Source organism: Papilio machaon, chromosome 27 (genome assembly GCF_912999745.1).
Source record: "Papilio machaon chromosome 27, ilPapMach1.1, whole genome shotgun sequence".
NCBI classification, from domain to species: domain Eukaryota; kingdom Metazoa; phylum Arthropoda; class Insecta; order Lepidoptera; family Papilionidae; genus Papilio; species Papilio machaon.
The window spans coordinates 222924-248801 of NC_060012.1; the positions used below are offsets into that span (position 1 = coordinate 222924).

Below are 25878 nucleotides of genomic sequence, written 5' to 3' on the forward strand. Positions count from 1 at the left end.
AAAATTTTCCAAGCACAATTAACCTCAATCTTTTGTTTCGTATACGTAAAGGATTTATAATAGTAAAAACAAAAACAAAAGGAAAGTTTATTACATCACACATGTGTCGTGTCGTACGTAATCTGCACAGCGAGAGCGTTGTCAAAATTGTGCAAATATGCGCAGGAAATTAATAAAGTTGCAATTTTGCAGATGCTGCATTTTGTGCAGTTGTATTCATTTGCACATACTATTTAAAATGTAGAATATTTACTGCATAGTTTATTATGTTATGAAGTGTTTATGAGTTACTTTTGAACCATTTTCCATCATGATAAATACCTTTTATTAAGGTACCTAAATAGTTTTGTCAATTGTGGTTTCTTTCATTTTTATGACTTCCTATTGACATTGATTTGGTACTTCTTCTTTTTTCTCCTTTACTTGAAAGAATTTTAGTTGAAAGAACTACTCTCTCGACCTATTTTTTATTCTTCTTACTTTTTATTTAATTTCCTATGATTGTGTTTAAAACATCATCTTCTCATTTGGAACATCACTACAAAATAGCAAATCCAATTCGGTTTCTGAACTCTAAAATTATTTAGAACACAGCACATAAATAAAAAGAACAGGATCTAATTTAGAATCCCCTAAAATATAGTATGTCTTAGCAAATCTCGAGTGCGTCCATAAATCGTCAGAACAACGTTCTCTACCGAAGTTTCTCTCGGTCGCAGATTCGGGACACTCCCGAATCATACCGAAAACGCTTCAGCTACATAAATTCACTGCCAATTACCAACTTACGCATTTATTGCCCAAGTTGCCGTTGAACGTATTTCTTTTTTATTGGAATAGTTTTTAAAAGATTCAAAGTGGTTGTCACTTATTCTAGGTAGATATTAATATGTCTACAGTACTTGAACGTTATTCATGAAGTTACATTTATGGTAAAAGTAGCGAATGCTTTAACTTAAGCTTTTAGATCATAATTTGATGGAATGATTAATAATAAATGTCGCATTTTGTAACAAAAAAAAAGAGAAACCAATTAAGAGACTACTAGCGTTCAACCCCGATTTCGCCAGAAAATATAATATTCCTGCGTGCATCAGCTACCTTTCCGACAAAGACCCATTAAAAGCGGTCCAACCGATCCGGAGATCACTCCGAAACGGCTGGACCTCTGGGTAATTCTAGACTCTTTTCTTAAAAGTATGGCGATGAGAGAACTGACATTTGAAGTTAACTTAATTGTAATTAATATTTGACTTGTATAAGATTTGCAATCTAACGTTGTAAGTTTGAAAGTGGAGCAATCAGTGAGTTTGTAGCCCAGTAGTGACAATGTAGTACTGGCCGTTTGTTACAAAGTTGCACGTCAAAGGTACGAATGAGGAAAGTTTTCTAATATAAAACTCTAGTTCAAAGGATTTCTATGAATTTTAAATAGGAAATGATATGATCGTGATAACTCAATGAGTTGAAGTATAAGTTGGATGTAACATTAAAATACAACATACAAATGTAATATTAGGCTGAGTTTTTCTGTAATTTTACTAATATTATAAATGCGAATGTTGAGATGTTTGTTTAAAGGTATCTTTGGAACGGCTCAACAGATCTTGATGAAATTTGGCACAGATGTAGAACAAAGTCTGGAAGTACACATAGACTACTTATTACGTTTTTTTTATTCTGCACGGAACTCAGAGTCGATGGCGACAACTAATAAATAAACAAAATGTATGTCAGAGGACATGTTATGTATTAAATAGCACCGTAAATTCCCAATTTTTAAACTTTTGTATTATATATATTTTCAAGTTCATTGTCAAAAAATAATAGGACAATATTTTTAAATACAAGTGTTAATGTAGAATTTCATGGGTAAAGGCAAGGCGTATCAGATTTATTAGGAGTAATTACAATTATTTGGTTAACTGTATTAATGTTAAAATAACTTCAGTAAAATGTAACATTCTGGAATGTGTACGTTGTACGTGGTTTTAAATTAGCAAAGTTTTTTAATATAAAACTCAAATTGTAAGGGATGATGTTTATGTGATTTAAAAGGGTCTCCTTTGAGATTTTACCAACTTTATGTTTGTTTCGTTTGTAAATGTTACAGAGTAAACATTATAGAAATGAATAATTTATTTTGTTAAGGGAAATTCTTTATATTATTTTATATTTTCATGTTTGTATTCATTGGACATGTAATTTTTATTTATTTAATATATCAATTCCATTTCAAATAAAATTCCAACGGACTTATTTATTAAAATTTTATTCGAACTTAAAACACCATACAAGTACCAAATTTAAGAAACTATTCCCTAGATGGCGTTAGTAACACATTAAATCACGCTATAGAATTTTTTATACCAATTGTTCTAAATATAATCTAGTATTTTAGTACTCGTTGTATAAAGAGTCTGTAGGGAAATTGATGACTCGAGTATCAAGTTACTTAGTTACATAGAAGGTGAGTACATAAATAAAATCATGATGTCGTTAAGTTAAGTGCAGCTTCGTCCATTACAAAGTGTTGAGGTGTAACGCGACTTCTAAGTTTAACTCTCACCGGTACTACGGGGATTGGTTCTGCTAATGAAAGTCATTTAGCTGGAAGTTAGAATTATTGCTGTTAGATATTTCGAATTAACTACAACCTACTTTATCTGGTAGTTTAACTACAATGCTATTTGCATTATCAATGTACTAACGCATAAAAGTATATTGAACGAGTTAATTTCAGAAAGACTTTTTACTAAGGAAGTTTTAAAAATATTTGGCATCATACTATAAGTTTTAGGAATCAAGTAGGTAGTTATATTATTTAAAAAAAAATATACAACACAAAACTTTCTATTGTAACTATCCTTCGATCAAAGATTCATATAAACGAAGTTACAAGGCTACATTTCGTCTTAAAGCTTCAATAACTCGATGTAAATAAGTTGTCCGGCGAGGCAGCTATTAATACGATTTGTGGGCTCCTGCTGACCCGAGTTATATTTAATTTGGGAATGTAAATGAGAGGCTAAATGTAATCCCACGTCTTCCGTTATTCTATTACAGTGTACAATTTCGTTACAACCTTAAAGGGTTCTGTTACGGATATATTTATTATTATTGTTTGTAATTTAAGTTTAATTTTAAGATCGCTATTGTTAAATATAAAAAAAAATTGTTAGACATTATTTAGTTAAAGAGGTGATTAACCTTTTGACCGCCAGTGACTGACTGATGCGCTTCCACATATTAGAGACCTATAAAATTAAATTTTAAATCACAAAGTAAACACAATGTGTCTCTACAGTTGGGCAGTGGAAACGCACGGTTATGATAAACAAGACTTTTAAAAATACAATATTTCTTTCGTCTATATAAAGTTATGATTGAAATGTATCTTTACTACTCAACGAAATAATACACATCTAATCCATAATCCTAAGGGTCCGCAATTTGGGTAACAATTTGTGGGTCAGCTTTGACCTTTGGTGAATTCAATTTGCAAACCTGCTATCATATACTAAATGTATTTTCCAACCTCATTTATTACATTATTTTTTGTCGTATTTTAATATTCATAAATAACGGTAAACTCCTTTCACAAAAATCTGGAAATAAAAAAATAATTAAGACATTTTTAAGTAGACTAGTAAATTATATTGAGATAGTGTCTCATTAAATAAATAATTAAAGTGCCTATAGCCTAATGGTTCGAATCTCGTAATCCAATAATTGGTTACAATTAATCTTACTAATATCATTAATGCGGATGTATGAACGGATTTTTTAAAGTATCTCCAGAACGGCTGAACGGATCTTGATGTAATTTGGTACAGATGTAGAATATAGTCTGGAAGAACACATAGGTTACCAATTAAGTTTTTTTTTTAATTCCGCGCGGACGGAGTCGCAGGCAACAGCTAGTATAATTATAAAGCGTAACTTAAAGTAGTGCTAAAAATAAATAACAACTATTAAGCATCAGTGCGAAAAAAGAAATACACCGACAAATTAACTGTAAGAAACTACGCAGGTGTTAAAGAATTCAATTCAATTTCCAAGCAGTGGCTTTTAGGTGTGCCAACTGGGCACTGATTGTTTCGCCAGTGTCGCGTTGAAGAGGGAGGCTCGAAGGAGATTGATCGGTGATATATGTTGCGAAATTTGATCAGCTATGTAGTAAAGAGAAGTTTATTTTTAACATTAGCCACACTCACACCTACAAAAAAACAAAAGGAACAAACATTAATTAATCATTATATATAAGAAGTATTTAATCATAATACACTACAGTTTAATTTTATTACATTCTATATATTTACATAAAAATCTACAATATGAACTAAACACAAAAGTTAACAAATACTCAACGTTTACGGGACGAGGGATGTTAGGGGGGAGGACATCATAAAGAGGATGAAGAAGTTTGGGACAGTTGAAAAGGATGTGTGATACAGTGCCTTCATCCAAGCCACATTCACATATAGAGCTATTCCTTATCCGGAGTTTGGCCAAAAAAACAGGTGTACAAGAGTGACCAAGCCGTAACCGGGAAATAGTAGAGGTGACCCAGCGATCAGCATTCCTATATTTGAAAAACCATGGTCGAGTTGGTATGTCCGGCTGGATTGAGGCATAATATTTGCCTTTGATGGACTTTGATTCATTCCAGAGTGTATTCCAAGATCGGTTAAGATAAGTTTTTGCAAGACCGCATAAATCTTGAGCCGAGTTTTGGAAATGGTCAAGAGAGCCAGAGATAACAGCTAATTTAGCGCAGGAATCAACAGTCTCGTTTCCAGGGATACCGGAGTGGCTAGGGATCCAAACCAAAATTATGGTTAATCCTTTTTGATTACACGAGAGCAAAGCTTCCCTGATCTTCAAAATAATGGGAAATCTTGACTTGCTTCGAAAAGGATTTTCTTTTATAGACATTAAACAACTAAGGGAGTCAGTCAAAATTACAGTTTGTTTGAGGTTATGGGAATGTGCAAACAAAATTGCTTCCAATAAAGCAGTGGCTTCTCCTGTAAACACGGAAGACTCGGGAGGGCATTTAAACTTTAAAATTATTTTATACCTGGGAACCCAACAGGCAGCACCAACACAGCCATCAGGGGACAGCTTTGATGCATCAGTATAAATAAGAATGTGATTTGACCAATTTTGGTGAATATAATTTTGAAATTTATTGTTAGTGTCTGGGGCACCTTTAACCAGGCCAATATCAGTGATGATAAGAGGGTTATATACTAGAGCATTATAAGGAGTAGAAAACAATGGGTTAAGTGGGAAAGTTGAAACCGGATGAGGGAGATTAGTGTATTTCAAAAAACTATCTACTAAATATGATGAAGAGTTACGGGATTGGGGAGCACTAGATAGTTGAGTTAATCTGGGCCAAAGGGGGTGGGATGATAATTGTAACATCTTGCTAACAAACCGGTCACAAAGGTACTGGCGACGAATTGTTAGAGGAGGATCCACACATTCCACTTGAAGTGCATTGGAGGGGGAAGATTTCATTGCGCCCAGTATAATTCTGAGGCATCTGAATTGAATATTATTAAGTTTTTGAACTGCGGATTTATTAAAAGGTTCAAGAATAAACATGCAATAATCCATATGGCTTCTAACTAAGGCATTATATAAAAGTTTTAAGGAGTATGGGTGGGCACCCCACCAGACTCCTGCCACTGCTCGTATCACATTAATCCCCTTTTCACATTTTTTGATAATATGTTCAGAATGTGCAATTCCAGAAAGACGGTTATCAAGGTAAATACCCAAAAATTTTATTTTATCTGAAAGATGGATTAGTTGATCCTCAATTGAAAATTGGAAGGATGGAAGGGACCTTTTCCTTGTAAAAACCACTGCCTGGCATTTCCCTACAGAGAGGGACAAACCATGATCAGAAAGCCACTGACCTAGATAATATAAAGCAGAATTAATACGACAAGATATTTCCTCTACACTGCCAGAGCTGTGATAGAGGGCAATATCATCAGCGTATTGCAGGATGTTACAAAAACTGCTGACAGACAATTCGAGATCATGTGTATAAATGCTATATAGAAGAGGGCTGAGAACTGAGCCTTGAGGGAGACCTTTCCAGACGAGTCTGGGGGGAAGAGAGGATGACTGGTGTTTGACCACTATGGACCTGCAGAACAGCAGGCTACATATAAAATGTGTTAACTTCGGCGGGATACTCAGAGATTGCAATTTTTGCCTGAGTACCGGAAGTTGAACGTTGTCATATGCAGAAGCGATATCTAGAAAAACGCCCGCAAGGTACTCGCCTTTTGTAAAGGCTATCCGGATGTCTGTTGTCAATATACCGAGGCTGTCAGTAGTACTCAGTCCCTTCCGAAACCCAAATTGGGAGGAGGGAAGAATATTCTTATTTTCAATTATCCATTCCAGGCGGTTTTTAAGAAGATGTTCTGTTATTTTTGCCAATGTAGTTGACAAAGCTATGGGTCTATAGGAATTAGAATCCAAGGGATTTTTACCAGGTTTGATAACAGGAATAACTATTTGGGATTTCCAGGAGTGAGGGACAGTACCAGTTTCAAAAAATTTATTAATTATATTGAGGAAATGGATTTTAGCTTTGTCATTTAGATTAGTCAAAAACGAATAAGGGACGCCATCTTCCCCTGGTGTCGAATCCTTTAAGCCATTCAGAGCAATTTGGAGCTCAGAAAAAGAAAAGGGAGCATCCATATCATCTGAAGAGGAAGTTGGAGTAAAATTTGGAAACGAGTCAATATTAGGGACATAAGGTGGAGCCAATTTGTCAGCAAAGTCATTAAGCCAATCCAAGGGATTGTTGGATGAGGGATCAGTATGGTTGAGGGAACGTCGAAATTTCCTAATATTCGTCCATACAATTGAAGATGGGGATCTAGGACTAAGTGATTCACAAAACCGAGTCCAACTACTTCTTTTCTTCCTTGCAACTAACTTTTTAACTTTGGAATCAAGCCTCTGATATTTAATAAAGTTCTCCTGAGACATACAATTTGAATATGTCTTTTCTGCAGATGTTCTTTGAGCAAATAAATCATTGCATTCATCATCCCACCAGGGAGAAGAAAGCAGATGATTTTTGGGAGGGTGTTTTTTAGGAATATGAGAGTCAGCTGAAGATATGAGAGATTTTAAAAAAAGATCGTAGCATGCTAAAATATTTCCATCACTTACCGGATCTGGCAAGGAGTCTATCAAGAAATCAACAGATCTGGCATACTCTGTCCATTTTGCTTTTTTAAGTTGATATTTTAAAAGCGGATCATGAGAAGAAGGAAGGAAGGACCTATTGTTTAATGAGAGAATGATAGGAAAGTGATCGCTGCCGTATGAGGATGGGAGGGTTTTCCAAGTAATCTGGGAGGCAAGATTAGGAGAGCAGAGGGAAAGATCCACGGCAGTTTTAGGGTTCTGATTTGGGAATACCCTGCGCGTTGGAGAGCCATCATTGAGGATGCAGAGACCTACATCATCAAGTATGTCAATCAGCAGCGGAGCAAACCCATCACAGCCATAGCACCCCCACATGGTGTGGTGAGTGTTAAGGTCACCCAAGGCGATGATAGGACTTGGGACCGAAGATAAGATTGATTGAAGTTCAGGAAGTAGAGATGGGGTAGGGTGAGGAATATACACAGATACAAAAGAAATGTCTAAGGCACGGACAGCAACAGCATTAATCTGTTGACTATGTGGAGGAAGGGGGATTTGGGAAAAGGGAAGGGAGTGCCGAACAAGGATGGCACTGCCTGCATACCCATCATTTCTGTCATCCCTCAAACAGGAGAAACCAGGTACCCGGAACCGGGAACCAGGCATGAACCATGTCTCCGAGATGGCAACAATGACAGGTTTATGCAGGTTAATGAGGGAGCATAACTCGTGTTTTTTGGGCCGTAAGCTTTTACTGTTCCATTGAAGTATGGTTGTTGGGGCCATCTTGGAGGATTTTAAAAAGTTTGGAAATGTTTTTGGCAACGTTGGACGGTAGAGGAATGTCACTACAAGGAGTGATAAGACTGAGAAGGAGAGTGGAAAGTTGTTCTAACATAGGTAGAGTTTCATTGGGGGGAGAATTTTGATTAAGAGCATGTCCATTCGGAAGGGATGAAGCACATTCACCAACAATATTCTGGTGAGCACCTCTGTCATAACCCTTGCCTGGTGGGGCTCGAGGGCGAGGAGACCGGAATGTTGTTTGACGGTAGGAAGTTTTGGGTGTGGGTTGAGTTGTCGGACAGGAGGGGGTCTTAGGTGAATAGGCGGGAGGAGTAAACATTTCCTTTGCCATCTCAGCATAGGATCGCCGGACAGAAGGGAATTGAGCTGCCGCTTCCATGTAGGATATATTATTCTGAGACATAATTACTTTAATTGATTGCTGTCTAGTGAATTCAGGACAAGCCTTGTCATTGGCAAAATGTTTGCCTGAGCAATGTAGACATGAGGCTAGATTTTTATCTATTTCACAAGATTCCCCTGCATGGGACTGGGAGCACCTATAACACCTGGGTTGTGATCTGCAGATTGTTTTGGTATGGCCAAAACGACAGCAGTTTAAGCATTGAATGGTAGGAAGTTTGTAGGTTTCGATAGGTAAGGACGTGTGGTAGGAATAAACTTTACTTGGAAGTATTTGACCCCTAAAGGTCAGGACAACAGACTGAGTCGGTATCCAGGTGGTGACATTTTCCTGAGTTGTTTTTCTGTTCAACCTTCGGGCTTTGAGCACCTCACCACAGCCTGGGGGAAGCTCCAAAGATTGAACGAGCTCACTCATCGACCAGTCTATGGGGACTCCCTTCACCAATCCCATTCTGGTCATATTATATGTGGGGATGAAGGCTTTGAATTTACATAGGGAGAGGATAGGATTGACAAGGAAGTGGTTGGCTGCATGAGCTGTCGAAAACTCGACGATTATTTTGTTACGACCAACGTTTTTAACACCATCATGTAAGATGGAGCTTATTTTATGTTTGTGAAGGAATTGACCAAAAGTAATGGCTCTTAACGAGGCTCCGGAAGTCGGGTCTTCGACGTCCCTAGAGACTTGGACGACGAATGGACCTTTATCATCGTTGGCGTAAGATTTAAGGCCTTCGGCAAATGACGGGTGAATATATAAATTTCCTATAGATGGGTTTGCTTGGGAGGGATCAGACAAAGATTTTTTAGAAGAGGAGGAGACTGTTCCATCGTCTGCTTGCCGTTTGCGGGAAGGAGTGGCTCCCGGATCGGGAGGTTCGCTTGGAGGGTCTGTTTCCATTTTGGTCTCACGAATTAACAAATAGTTTTCTACTTACCAGCAGCAAAAGAGTTAGTATTAACCAATTTAAACTATAAATAAGAACTTTTTACACTTAAAATGCAAAATAAAAACACCAAAACCTCGATACACGTGCGTCCACCGACCTGTCAAAACGTGAATCAGGTGTTAAAGAAAAAAAAAGACATTAAAGCAAATGTTCAGATCTACAGACGTGAGTAATGCATGTGCTTTTTTGGCGGGAAAACCTTTACAAGTTTGGTTATTTTGTTTGAACATTTTCATTGCAATTTATATTTAGAAAAGGTTTTTTAAAGTAAAAGGAAGCAATTCAAAGTTGGAAATGGTAGAAAACGCGTTGCCATAAACTGATTGATTGGGATGTAAGAAAAAACTACTTTTTCTCCTCCTTAACGTCTTCTCTCACATAAAACCACTTCTCTTACGTATCTTGAACACAAGAGACAGAGAAAGAGAGAGAGAGAGAAAGATAATTTAACTACAAGCTGCTATAAACTTTGAATCTTATAATACTAAATGCCAGTAATGTATCTGCAGTTGTACAAAGTACTGAAAATGTTCCTTTCCTACAAATAAAACTGCTTAATTCCGTGTGCCAATGCAACATATTACCGAACTTTCTTAATACACAACACAACAGTTGCGGATTGACTGCAGAATTGTGTCACTCACAAACAACTGAACTGACAGAGTCGCCAAATTGACAAACTTACTAACAGTGAGGTGACAAAACTGCGCTCTTGATACTTTTGTTAACTTTGTTATAGTTAGAAAACAACATAGAAATAGATTTCCGTATATTGAAAATGTCCATAAAATAAGTACCTACATATATATTGAAGCTGTGATAATATTCATCCATTTGTTAATACGCCTTATGTCCAGTTAAGAAGGTTTAACAATGACTCTATTCTCTTCTTTCCATTATAAAATAAATAAATAAAATAGCCTTTTATTCAGATTAGCTTACAAAGAAAATGTTAATGTCACAAAGTTTAATCAAATTATTTTCTGCAGCTATCTGTTTGCCTATCGGCAAAGGCCTCCTCCAGCATATTTACTCTTTTTCAATTACAATCACATAAATTTTGATGTTTTGCGTAAATGTCTACTAAAATTACATTTTATTATATCCTTCTGTAATAGTATTTTCAATTCTAGTATATGAGAGAGACTTAGGGTTTGGATTAAAATGTATTTTTACATATATTTCTGTGGAAATTCAAGGTTTCTATAATCAACAACTCATTCTAAATTACGGTTCCTTAACAAAATGAAGCATTGAAACCTCGCAGTTAACAAAGCCGTTTTAATTTGGCTTTACGTAGCTAATGACCGCAGAACATTAAACTTGAGTCCGAAAGCAGTAAACCTTAGTGAGGATATATTAAATGGCGTTTAACAAGCTACCGGACCCCTTAACGAAAACATTTCGGGTACATAATTAAAATGTAACATTAAAGTATATACGAATAATGAAAAAGTTTATTAAAGCATTCTCTAATGAAAGAATATTAATTACAAGAAAATGAGTTGTACAATTGAGTCCCGCTTTGACCCTTAGAAGAAAACAAATCAAATGTGATTTCACAAATAACTAATACCGTGGATTTTCACTAATAAAACAAAGGTCGTTCTATTCACATCTATTAAAAAACATTATAAACACGTTTATGAAATGTGTTTTGTCAGGGCAAAAAAAAAAATAAGACTACGGTCAATTTCGCAAGATTTTTTCGTTATTATTGAAATAAAGTATATTATATCAATACAACAAAGGAACCGGTTATTTGAAGAATTTAATAAGATATAGAGTAAGTTAAAAATCTGTTGCAGCTATCGTTTTGGCTCGATACTTGCAGTGTACGTGATGCAGTAATATCTCTGGAGGAACATCATCTGTCCAATCACTCACTTGGCATTCCTTTGGCACTGAATTTGCACTGACTCATTGCACAGAAGTTTTGTAGACATAGCTTTATCATTTGGAAAACCAGAAACGAAGTATTTACTTTAAAGTATAGATGTACCAGGCATTTTTTTTATATTTTCCAATATTAATAAATGGGTAATTAAACTGTTTAAAGAATCTTTAGGATTGTTATCAGAATAAAATCAATCAAATAGAACCTTTGAGGTTATATTAAATTACTAGCTGTCGCCGGCGACACCGTCCTTACGGAAATAAAAAAATAACTTAGTAGTTTCTGTGTTCTTCCAAACTATGTTCTATGTCTATACCATATTTCAGAAACCCTTTAACAAACATGTATCCATCTATCTATCCATCAATCCATCTAAATATTCGCATTGATAATATGAGTAAGATTTATAAGGTTAGTAACCTTACAATATTTCTAGTTAAAAGATCACATTATTAAATTATCTTTTATTTAATTTATGTTTTCTACGAGAGAAAGAATAATATATTTTTCATATCTACGATTCTAGAAAACGGTAAAATTAATTTCTTAAAAGAGAACAATTTTCAACGTGTAGCGATGAATTTAATTTTCGTTTCGCTCGAATTTGTATGAGATATGAATTTTTACATGTATCTTTAATTTTCTTTATTCTAGACATAAAATGAAGTGAGAAAAATGTCTTTGTTTATTTCATTAAATTTAAATATTTGTGAACGTAAAGTCGAATTTCAATCTTGTTTTGTTTTTTTTTAAAATAAATTACTAAATTCATTTCTTCTAAAAAAAAAATCACCAAACGCGCCCTTTTTATTGTGCAATTAAAAATCAAATACATTTCTACTTGATTTTTTAATATTTTTACAGTACAAACTTTCTTTAACATCATCATTCAATCGAAATTTCATCACTATAGTTATTTGAAAATACATAACGTAACTTTTTTTGTCCACAGATCACGCGTCAGCATTAGTAGGAAATACGGCGAAGTTGCGATGTCGCATCGACGGCAAATCGTGCGGAGAAATGCACAGTATCAAGTGGTATAAGGCAGATAGTCGCGTCTACGTGTATTCAGCTTCAAAGGACGCCGCCATCAACCGTCCTGAAGGGGATATGATGGACAGGTATGTAGTAGACTTATGGGCGAAATTAGACAGTGATTTTTTAAGATTCATTTGTTTTGCCAATGTTAGACGGTTAATAAGGAAGTATTAAAAACCAGTGTAATTAACTCTATATATTACAGGTAAATACTTCACTTATTGTGGAAAGTATTGTAATACTGTTAATACCGTCTAGATACACCGTTTATTTTCAAACTGAAAACAACACGTTTTTGAAATGTAAAGTAAATTGAACTCTATGAAAATGTGCATACGAGCTATTTTAGTTAAAAAAAATGTTTGCTGACATTCTAAAACTAATAGAATATATAATGAGATCGAAATTATTGACCAATTAAGTATGCTATTTCAATCAACTGTTTCTGTTAACGACCAATTCTATTTGTTGCCAGTAACAATTTATATTTACAACATGAAACGAGACATCGATTTTTAAAAATAAAATCTATCAATTCGTTTAAAACAAACAGTTTCTCGAATCAGTGGATTGAGAACAAACTTTTGTGTAAGTTTAAATCCGACTGATTCGTTTCAGAGGAAATAGCTGTTCGTACTGGCTGTAAATAATGAATTGACATTTTGCTTCGCTGTTTTAAAAATAAACTCAAACTGAATATAACGAGGGGCAAATATTTATAAAGATACGTTATTTACGCCTATATATTTGTAATAAGATTTTCAGAATATAGCGCTCATTCGCTTGGGCGTTTTTTAACGCTGCGTTAAAACTGGCGAGCAAGGGACTCTAATATCACTTGTTCCATTCGACCACCACTCAAAATGAAACACAACGTGATAAGGTTTAAAAAGCGCTGCAATATAAAGAGATTATTAGCTTTTGTTCTATTTGAACGCTTTTTTTAACGCACGATAAAGAAGCGTCCGTGTGAATGAGGGTTTTTGATTAAAAACTTAATTAGAAAACAATAGAGATGTGCTTTTGCACTAATTGAGATCCCAGTCTTCATCCCACCCTATGTGTAAAAATAAATTACTGGAACTGTATTTAAAACATCTTTTGTATAGTATTTTACTTTAAAATGTATCCTTTTATGTACTTCATAAAATATTGCTTGCAGCATAAAAAGACATCAAAAAAGTATCTTTGAAAGCAATGGATTTTGAATCAATATTCTTAATTTAAAATTCACAGACACCCGTTGCCGATGGATATAAATTTTCTATTAGCATACGTAATTAAACCCCTGGATTCACGGGGCGGGAAGGGACGGTACGATCGGATTTATTAACGACTGATAATGGAAACTATCTTGGGACTGTATCCATTGTTTCGATTCCGACGTCATCCGGTATTGAAGCGCAGTCTTGTCAGACTTTTGAAAGTTTTATCGTAATTCTATTTAAAAACTTTTCTTTTGTTTTTTACTTTGTTGAAATACCAAGAACTGGCGAAAGAACTATTGAGTTACTTAAGATTTATTTTTATTTGTTAAAAGAAGTAGATATGAAAGTAAGGAAAAAACAAAGAAATTCACTCGTTCAATATATAATTTTGGGAGCGTCGATGGCTCAGGGATTAAGCACTTGACTTCCAATCTGCATTCTGGGTTCGAATCCCGCCATGTATAAATGTGTTTTTCGATTTACATATGTACATTTATCCGACGTTGTTACGGTGAAGGAAAACATTTTGATGCAACTTGCACATATCTGAGAAGAAAATCAATGATATGTGTGAAGTCAACTAACCCGCACTGGACCATCGTGGTTGACTATGGTCTAGTCACCCCTAACTTCGGTTAGGTTCCGAACCCCTCAGTGGGGACATATAGTGAGCTGATGATGATGATGATGATAAATCCATAATTTAAAGGATGATCATTGATCCTAATATGTATGAATTAATTGATTAACCATCCTAATAGTTCTATCCATCGATAAATTAGAACCGAAATACTAAAAAAAACAAATACTTGTAGGTTATATAACATTAAAAAACTATTTCCGCTTGTACGGGTTACCACGCAACGGTTCCAGTACAACAATGGTAACAAACCAATGAGCATATTTATAATCACTAACACCGGACAGTTCTATTTTAACCGGACTGTAATCCTGGTTACATTAAGAATTCATCCGCGTGCATCGCGGGGACTTGTTTTGTCCGTTATTACCGGACGGCTCCGACAAAATAATATGCCTCAAGTGAAATTCACATTTATATTTTACAGTTTTTTTTTTAAGAAATAAATATAGAGCAATTGTAAAACTTTTGTTGAATACAAATTACAAGGAAAATGCACAATTTTTAATTGAAGTTTTCTTTTTTCTTTAGTAAATGTAAAAACAAGTTATTAGTCGGTGTATATTGATGTAAGTTGTTATTGTTAGTTTTTTGTACAACAAGTCAATAAGTCACACCCATAATATAGCGGTGTTGGCAGAGATTATGGATTTCTATTTGGTGCGATCCAAATCTCTCGTCTTAACCAAGTTCGTAGGGACTTTAATTTCTCCACTATATTTTTACTTCCTCAAAATTACTTCTCGTTTTTTTTGTATTCAATAAAATAACTTTGTATGAGTTATTTTTATTCAGTACAAAAAACAGTAAATCCTCAGTCTTGTTGAATTAAAGTCTTTCACAGTTCAATTTACATTCAAATCCGACAAGTTGTAAAGAGTTTTTAAGTTGCAACGAAACATTTATAGTTTGCGCTAACAAAACATTTTAACTTTACCAGCAACTGTTCGCCGGCAGAATTTAAAACACAATATGCATTGTATTTTTATTTATTTCAAAACTTCATGCTACATTGAACGACTATTTGATTGTCAATTAAAATATAAACACTGCGTTTACATTTATTCTTTTCCCGTTTTTAATTAAATTTAAAATATATATATATATATATATATATATATATATATATATATATATATATATATTATCCGTGTTTCGCGCGTAAAAGACAAAAGGACCATTGCGAACCAATCTTAGCTATTTTTTGAAACAACGATTTACTTAATCTCTTACTTACTGGTGCAGCGACCGAAAATGCGTCTTGGCTTCCGACACAGATCGCCAGCGCTGCCTATCTGCCATCTCCTGCTAATCTGCCGCCAGTAATTGAACCGGTCAGTCTTGATGAAACTATGTTTGTCAAAGTACATTTAACACTGACGAAAGTTCAAAAGAAATCATTTCATTTAGTGACAAGTATAGTAAAAAAAAAAAATAATAATATACTGACCGTCGATTATTATTGTACCATAATCTTAAAATAAACGATATCAGATATAGATATAACAATATGTATTAAACGGGGATATTGGTCTCAGAAACCTACGGTTAATCTTCTACAAATAATAAACCTTGGTAATTACTGTAATTACAAGATTTACTTAACACGTGGTGAGCTCTGACCAAACTACCGCTACATAATTTGATTACCTAACTCACTGATAATGTCGCTACGTGTCCGTAGCTTCGTAGCGCCGTAGCACCGATCACGTAGTACTTGTGGTCCACAAAGTACGCTCTACGCGGTAGCGAAAAGATATTTTTTTTAAAAAACTATGCATAAAATGGAAATAAAAAACAAAAACGTTGCACTATATGAAGTTAGACTCAAAACATTCAAACAGAATGAAAGGGAAGGTAATATTTCTGTGACACAGGTGTTTAGATAGTGAAAACTCCTGTTATTTCATTATTACAGCGTCATCTTCTGACTTGTACCATTCTGTGAATTATTATTAGGTTAAATTTAAATTTATATCAAGCGACATGGCCAAGTGAGAAGACGGGCGCGTGGGGGCGTTGTCTTGCCACCGCTGATTCATTTAACGCATTAAACATGAATTGTATTAAATTACGTACTGCATCTACGTTAGAACCTAAGTTTCTACTGTATTTAACTTAAATGTGTGAATTTAACTTATATGAATCAAATTAGTCATCTAGTTTTATTCTGTAAAATTTTATAGGTTATTCAAATCAACATTTAATGGGCAAATAAAAATAATATAAATTATCATAATATACTCGCACGATTCATTTCAAGCGGAATCCACAACATTCCTGCTTCCAAGCCTTGCATATGTAATATCAGTAGTTATTTTTACATAATTTATGTAATACCTCGTAATTTATCTTTCTTTATATTATGTATTACACACAGTTTCTGTTTCATCTGAGAGGTGCTTCTGTAGAAAATAATCACATTATAATAGGTCGGAAGTAACCGGAAGTAGGAAATACTTCTTTAATACCTGTGCATGACTGGAGGCTAGCTGACAGCTCAGCGAACATATCTCTGTCCTATGAAAAAGTTGGTCAGCGCTGGCAATAGCGGTCCATTCCCAGATGTTTCTTAACCATGACTTTCTTTTTTATCGAACGCATTATCTGCCTGCAATTTTACCCATTATTATGAGTTGAGTTGATGTAAGCACTGATATTTCGTTTAGATTAAGAAAAAAGTTTAGTATCTCGTGTTCCGGAAATTAAAAGTCACTGTTTTACTCTGCAATAACTTCTTTCTTACATTACTACTTTTAGAACTAAAGTTAATCCACGTAGTAACATAACCCTAATTCGTCGCACATAACTAACCCGAACGTTAACTATATCCGGTGAAACTGGGCCCAGTCGGCGCGGAATGGCCTAATTAGTGTTAATCGTGCACTTTAAACGCAGTTTAAACTGAGTTTAAAGTGTAATAGTTAAGGAAACGGGGCTTAGGTTAAGTTAGTATAAAATTAAGGTTGCCGTAGTTTCGCAATGAGCGGTTACCTGTTCCCTTATCGCTATGTAAAAGCCTAAATTACTACCTTTGGAGAGTTGTATGTTTTATTTTTTGAATATTTATATTAATACTAGCTGTCGCCCGCGATTCTGTCCGCGCGGAATTAAAAAAAAAACGTAATTAGTAGCCTATGTTCTATACGTATGCCAAATTTCATCAAGATCCGTTGAGCCGATCTGGAGATACCGTCAAGCGTCCATCAATCCATCCATTTAAACATTCGCATTTATAATATTAGTAAGATAAGTTTTATTTGACAAATGAACTAAAACAGTGTGTTTTAAATCCAGAACACGTGGTAAACTAAACTTAATTTTCTTTAAATATGCGAATAATCGAAGCTAAACATAAATATTCTATAATTCGAAAATATTTCAAATATTATGAAATAAGGAGAGAAAACATTAACAGTTGTATTACATCGGTTAAATAGTTATGTAAATTTGATATAAATGTGAGTTTCCACCGTCGAAAAACTTGCATAAAAACACACTATTTTCACTATTATATACTACAATTTATGTAATGTAACATATGTAACATAAACGAGAGGTAAATGAGGTAATATAGTTGATATTAATTAAATTTAATTGTAAATATATTATAATATATAAATATCAATAAATTGTTTGGAACAGTTCCTGACGTCGAGTTCTGTTATCGGACGACACGATAGACCGCCAGGTTCCATCCACACCATCTCAATGGCTGGCCAACCACAACTGTGCTGTTTTCGCGAAATTTCCTACCTCGCACTGCCGCGTTCTGGAATTGTTTCTCTTTGGCGGTATTTCCAAACCGCTATGAGTTAGGGTCCTTCAAGAAGCGAGCACCTCACCAGGGCTACGCAGCGTATCTGCGGTTCCTCTGGTATTGAAGATGCAAGGCGTCGATGAACTCCTCGGTGTTCCAGCTGCTCGTTTTCGCCCTTCTTATAAAAAAAAAATAAGTGCAGTATTTAAGTGTTTTAGTATAGAAATAGCTAATAAATGTGAGAATAAACCAAATAGTCCGCAGTCGTGTAATGTTCCTTTGCCCTCGGCGGTAATTTTATAACGCAAATTGACCGCTGCAGTCCAAGTAAATTCTTTCTTGATTATACTTAATAGTACCTTTTATTTCAATAATATACGTCAATTAAATATCATACAAATATTTTTTAAGGATTATAATCCAAATCTACAGATAAATTATATCAATTTAAGACGCCATTGTTAAAAATATATATTCAACATAAAATAATATAACAATTCTTAAATTTGTAGTTCTCAATTTATATAAGGAAGGAGTGCACTGGATGAGGACGGCACATGACCGGGCATTGTGGCAATCGATGGGAGAGGCCTACGTGCAGCATTGCACAGACTCAGGCTGATTATGATGATGATGATGATGAATTTATATAACACTAGTTTTTACCCGCGACTCCGTCCGCGCGGAATACGGGGTAAAATGCACACAAGATAAAAAAGTTCCTATGTCCGTTTCCTGGTTCTAAGCTACCTACCCACCAATTTTCAGTCAAATCGATTCAGCCGTTCTTGAGTTATATATAGTGGAACTAACACGACTTTCTTTTACATATAAAGATTTAAATTTCGAAGAGAATTTTTTATTTTAATTTAGTTACTTAAACAACACTTGACGTGTAGTTTCAAATAAGTATAAATTTTGACTAAATTTGTATTAATACAATATAATAATCAATGCTTTACTAATCGTACTTTATCAATAGTCAAAGGCTATTGAGCGGAAGCAATTCAATACTCAAGGCGTAATGTAATACGACTAATACACCCGGTGCAACAATACACGCAGCCGTCCCATATTAACACGTTTAGCTCGAGACATATAATGGGTGTTGTACTGTACAATGCCTAAAGTTGTAATTATACACTAAGTTTCATGTAAGAATATATGCTTTTTGATGACTAATAAAATCTTTTTTGTTATCAATTCACAGGGAAACAATCAGTTTATTATTTATTGTAAAGTGAGTTTGAACCCATAATCTTACTAATATTATAAATGCGAACGTTTAGATGGATGAATGGATGGATGTTTGTTTGAAGGTATCTCCGAAACGGCTAAACCGATCTTGATGAAACTTGGCACAAATGTAGAAAATAGTCTGGAAGAACACATAGGCCACTTATTAAGTTTTTTTTTTAATTTCGCGTGGACGAAGTCGCAGGTTATATCTAGTTAATTCATAAAGCTTAGATTCACGGATTTCAACCAAAAAAAAGTTGCGTTAACAAAATTTTTAACGCAACGATTGAGATTTTAAAAGAATCTCTTTTACTGTCCCTACCATTTTCGGGTTGAAGTACATATTTAAAACGCAACTACTCGTACGTGTGAATATTTTCACACTTATAAAATTCAATTTATTCAACAACTTCAAAGCAGTGTAAATCGTACGTTACATAAACGAATCTGTCTTCCAACTGCAATCGGAATCTATTTTTCGATGTCAGTCTGATAGTGTGTGAAAGAGATAGAACATAAAATAGGTGATTAGTCCAGGATAGGGGGATATCGTATAAATCAGGCACAAATCCAGTAGAAGCTAGCTAGATGCCGGCATTATAGGGTTACGTTTCATCCTGACTTTGATTTGTGCCGACCATCGCTTTTTGGATGTGAATTTCAGTTCCCCGAGTGCAGTAAAAGCTTTTGTTTCAAGCACGCTAACTAGTGCACGGCTACGGAATATCTTCCACCTTATATTACATCATTCAAAAATTGTTAACATTTGAACACTAACGTTCTCTTACCTTTTATATTATAGACAAACTAGCTGTTGCCCGCGACTCCGTCTGCGCGACTTTAAGAAATAAATAATAAGTAGCCTATGTGTTCTTCAAGACTATGTTCTACATTTATGTCAAATTTCATCGAGATTTGTTGAACCATTCCGGAGATACCTTTTAACACCACAGCCACAGCTAGCTATTAGTGAGATGATAAGATGAACGCTTTTGTTTAGTAAAATTGCATTGTTTTGTTGACGCTATCCATACGGGTAACTCCTACTGTCTAAACTAGTTAATTGGTTACTAAGGGAGATATCAAGGTGACTACTTAGGAGCTCACTCTGCGGCAGTCTCTAAAAGAACGCATTTTAAGTTGTTCTTTTTTTTTATATCTTATTTAACTAGTCACTGTTGTGAACAACTTTTTAAAAGCTAATGAATATTGGATGACTTCAGTAGCTTTTTAAAAGTTGTTCACCTTTATTCTATCCGTCTTCCGGAAATTCCAGATTTCACATATTTTTTATTTTTCACAGTCGACTTCCATTACAATATGTATTATTACAGTGGCCAACACAGCATTGTGTATTGCATTTTAATGCATGTTAATAATACATCGTACAATCGCGGTACACTCGTGGCCATAAAAACTGCATTAAAAGCTATTTTTATTACTGGCCGAGTTTACGAGCGAATAAATATTGTGTAGGCTCGAGCTCGAGTGAGTGGGCGAGTTACAGTTTATTTGGATAATGCGCACTCTCGGTGAATTACTGGCTTTTACTGCATGCGATGTCCAATAATGATGAATGTACGTGTTCTCAACTGAGAAAATTGTTTTTCAGCCGCTCAGCAACGATTTCCGGTTTTTTAAATGGTAATTTCTAGCTTCGTAAGTGATTACAAATTTACATTGTAAAGAACAGTGTTATAAATTTATATACTGATTGGCTCTACACTAAAAATGTAACGATGTTTTTTTTTTGGAAATTATTCCAAATGAGCTTCAGGTTTATTCTAAGATATGATTTACAATAGACTAGAATATCGGGATAAAAACCTACGACCTTGTAATCGAATGTACTTTAATTATGAGACTACTGCTGCTATATTTTATACAAGATCGGATTATAAAAATCTGTTTACACATGTGGTAACATTTTCGGTCAATTTTGTGTATCTAAAATATCCCACTTTAAAATTATATCCTAGTAGTAGTGGTTATTAGCTAGCTATTACACTTCTATATTTTATTTACACGATTCAAGTTTAATATTCTGTTCTCGCTCGGGACGTGCGGTATTGAATTTCTCCACAAATTGACTACATGTGATCGTTCGCTGCGATTTGAACAAGAGAATTCGGTTTGCAGAAATATTGATGATAACGTTTTTATTAAACAAATTGACACTAGTAAGAAAAGCTTATATAGTGATACTTTTTCAGTTGCTTATGTTTAAACGCGTTGAAATATGAAATATAGATCACTAGAAAAGAAAGTTTTTTTTTAATAAGGTGTTGTGCGATTTATACGACTTTTTTTTGTCTATATGTTTTATAATTTTTTTATATAAGTAAAAAGATGATATATTTTTTGTTGTCGATTTATATAATATTTTATAATAGGAAGATGACTAACATAAAATTATAAATTAAGTAATCCGTATACTATTAAACATCTATAGTCAAATTTAATGCAAATGAGAAATTTAATTAATATATGTTACTGGCTGAAAAGGTCATTTATTGTCTACTAGCTGTCGCCCGCGACTCCGTCCGCGCGGAATTAAAAAAACATTATAAGTAGCCTATGTGTTCTTCCAGACTATGATGCACATCTATGCGAAATTTCATCCATTTCAACATTCGCATTTATAATATTAGTAAGATGGATTTGTTTTTGGTGATACAAAATTGTCTGATTTTAATACATCTGTGATTAAAATTTAATAAAAAATAAAATTATTTCAATAGGTTTGTTAAAATTTTTCATTTTCACTGAATACGACGATCTAAATATGTACAGATGCATGCATTTAATATATTCACTTAACTGCAATTGTCTAGTGAAACAATAACATTCGAAGCTGACCCAGTTGCCACGATTCGGGACAATTATTGGGACTCTATCTAACAGAGGCTTATTTTGGCCAATACTGCTGCAAGACATTGTACATTCAATTAATTGTTGGTACAATGTAGTTCAGGATATATATTGTTTAAGGGTTTATTTTAGTTGTAATATAAGTCTTGTGTACAATTTTACAAGAATTATTAAATATTACATCACACATATAACATAATTGAGTGCTCTTTGTTACATTAAAGAAAATTTTGATATATTTTTATGTTGTAAGATGGTAAATTCATATCTCTAGCTTTAATAGTTTATTGAAAATTGCTAAGTGTACTACTTATTCTGACGTCGAGTATATACGAAGTTTATACTTCAGAACAATTATCTGTTTTGATTGTAGATTGTGGTATTTCTTAAATTAATCTATTAAATCATAAAAATAGTGGAAAAATCTATTTGAAAATAAACCCGTGATAATCCGAAGTGGAATGTCTCGGTTTGAATCTATTACTCGGATTGAGGGCACGCGGCACCTAATTACGAGTCAGTCTGAACCGGACGTTTCTGGATTGAGCCAGAATTTTCCAGTTGAGTGGGCGCATTCAATCAGGTTAAAGGATGCCGTTTAAGAATATCAGCTATATTTATTTTAATTTTTATATGCTCTATTTTATAAAAACTTATATATTACATAATATTAAGTTGCTATTACTAGTCATTGTGACTTTATGCGTTTTTATAAAGAGACTATGTTTTGTAAAAATAACACCATTTATTAAGGAAAATATTAAAAAAAAATAACCTGATTATGACACTCAGAGTAAGGATATGAATCGAATAACAATCGTTATGGCTGACTTATATTCATAATTATAAACAAAAAAAAAACGCGCAAAAAAAAAACTACTCAGTCAGTGGAATGAAAAAGGTCTAATATATTTAATTAAACTAATTATAACTAAACTAAATTAAACTAAAATGACCTTGCAACAGCGGTTGTACCGATGAATATAAAAGTTATTTTTACGAATCGAGTTTACGAACAAATAAACAGCACAGTGATATGTCGGTCGCAAATGTACCGCGAGCCGTTTGCCTGGATAATGTACTGAATATACATTTGACACGCTTATCTCTTACGATTATAGTCGAATATAAAATTAAAAACGACATACTAACACGCAAATACAACCTCTTTATTTTTTTATAAATTATAAAGTGGCAAAAGAAGCGACTGCTGTTCATAGACATCCGGAATTGCAGATACGTTGCCTACCTTAAATCGACGGAGGCGGACACACAGAAAGATATCTCTTTCCTATGCGTTCCTTCCTCAGTCAAACTCACTTCACCTTCTTCTTCCCTTATAAGATAATTATGAGAAGGGAAAGTAGATTAAAATTAGGTCAGCACGCACACTTATCACACGAAACGCGGAATTATCTACTTAACGCCTGTCTTCTGTGTGTTTGTGATATTGCACCGGGCGAGGTACATTCGTGAAACAAATTTTATTGTTTCTGGCGTCTATCACTGTTAAATAGAATTGATAGACTTCATGTTACTTTTTTGATTCCACAATGTTCATCTTCACACAATAAACCTTTTTCTTTATATAGTTTTAAATTAGATTTTATATTAATAGTATCAGTCAATTTTGTTGTTTTATGGCCCAATAACTAATCCATAATTTCTATCGAAAGATTCATTATAACATTTTGTATGAAGGTAAGAACATAAATAACTCTGTTGTCTCACAAACATTTATAGTTTTTTGTTTGCTATTGCTATTTTAGATTCAATAAGAAGAATAAGATTACATACAAAATGATAATTAGCTTCACTGCAATCTAACGGATAATTCCGTATCATTGCAGCGGAATAGTCTGACATATAACAAACCGAGCCTAAATTGAAGCTATCTGTAAACGACGCGATCCAATTAGGATATGTTACATGAGAATAATAGTTGATCAAACCTGCATTACTGTTTCTAATTACAATGTAACGATTTTACTATGAGAAAGTATTTTATTTAAAAATATGATTTAATTTAAAAACTTGAATTTGAACTAATTTAAACCCAGGAGAAAATTATGAATCAAACGACACGTTTAAAATCAGTTCATTTGCTTACATACAAATTTCCATACATTTTTAAATAACAAGGGGGTCCTAAAATAATACATACAACGTGAAAGGTTGTCTAATTTCTCACTATGTTTGTAAAATTCTCTTAGTAACTGTCGAATTCACAGTTGTTCACATCTGAATCAATACTAAGGGGTAACCTTAGTGGCAATCTAATGACTTAGAGACGATAAAATCAATAACTGATTGAAGTATTTTAATTCCAAACAGTTTTAGAGTCCGGGCAATCTGATGGTGCCTAATCAGAGTTCGGTTTGAGCCGTACATTACTGGATTGAACCGGAATTTGCCGGTCGACTGAATGGATACGATCCACTGAAAAGGTTTTCGACGTATTTATATTTGAATGTGGTGTGGTGTCGTTATCCCTTTCGCTTTAATTGCGAATAGAATACTCTCAGAATAATTTAAAAACGATTTAGGTATTTATTTTAAACAAGCTATTTATAAATGTACTATATTTTATTTTAGAGCGGGTCAAAACACTTAGTAGATGACACCGATCAATCTAGTAAAGTCTGTTATGACAGAGAAAATTATGTACTACTTTAAATAACGCTAGTAAAATACGCTGCAGTATACGATGTTATATCTTAAAGATAAAGTGGTCCAAAAATTTTACACGAACATGGAATCCGATTACGGCTCTAAATAAAGAATGACAACGCTGTTTTATTCCACATTAATGTGTGAATTGATTTTTAATTCAGTCGCATTACATGTTTGATGGTAAACAGAGAAATCGGTGAAAATGCTGATTTGCACCGATACGAAGTTACATTGTTGACAGGTAACGCAATATCGGCCGACTTGCAACTCAAAGCGTTCCATATTTTGCAAATGGCGAATGATTTATTTCCAAATTCGAATTCAATTGCAAAATACTTCAAGTATTTTGGGTTATAATGCGAAGTTACGGAAATAAATAGATTAAATGTGGAACCTATATTCGATGTTGAAATTGTATCTGCTTATCTAAAGCCATGGTATATTGTTTATAAGTCGATCGAAATAACAGTTTATACAAATTAATGAATTTCAAATCGATCTCAAATGTTCGATACGTTGATTTCAAGTGTGAAAAAATACTTATAATACTCGTAATATTTAAATAATATTTTTAATGATTTTATTACACCAATGTAAAAATTCTCGTAACAATAAATGAAGGCACAAGAATGAAAAGGAAAAATAATAAGGTAACTCAGCTGCAGGTCACAAAAGAAGAAATCTTTTAAATGTCTACGTAAATAAACACGCTCCAATATTCTGTGCGCGTTGACCAAACAGTTTGGGTAGGTGCGGACAATCTCGCTGTTTATTGTCACCCTAAGGGCAGGCTTGAATAAATTGTGCGTGGTGCAAGTTACAAAACTAACAATTTAGACAAATATATTTTACAATTATCCTCATTATACTGTGTCCGTAATCGTATAACATGAAATAGATGGATCCAGTAATATTCGTTCGAAATAGACTTTGTAAGCAATATTGTAGTATATACTAAACACATTACATTGTAAATATCATAATTTTTAAGGCTATGAATTTAATTTAAATTAGAAACAAAGAAGAACTTAATTGTTAAAGGATAACGCGGAATAGCATTGAACGTTTTTAAACAATACAATTTAAAAATCGCTGCCAGATTATTACTTGTACCACACGCGAAAGCTGAACCAAAACAAATAGTGAGCCGCACCGCGAATACAGAGTCAGTATTCACTGAGGCATCACGA

General features: G+C 34.0%; 1 protein-coding gene and 1 long non-coding RNA gene across 5 annotated transcripts in view; one reads left to right on the forward strand and one right to left on the reverse strand.

Moving 5' to 3' along the window:
• The window catches only part of LOC106711761 (hemicentin-1), a 342091-nt gene that overhangs the window by 168810 nt on the left and 147403 nt on the right, over positions 1-25878 (forward strand). For all 4 annotated transcript variants that reach the window (XM_045684717.1, XM_045684716.1, XM_045684718.1 and 1 more), the window contains exon 3: positions 12209-12380. In XM_045684717.1, coding sequence (XP_045540673.1) covers positions 12209-12380 — 172 coding nt within the window. The remainder of the gene's footprint in view (positions 1-12208; positions 12381-25878) is intronic.
• Positions 4043-9381, reverse strand: LOC123722562. Its single transcript, XR_006756517.1, has 2 exons — positions 9348-9381; positions 4043-4219 (listed from the first exon to the last, which is right to left on the reverse strand). It is a non-coding gene; the product is annotated as an uncharacterized LOC123722562 (long non-coding RNA).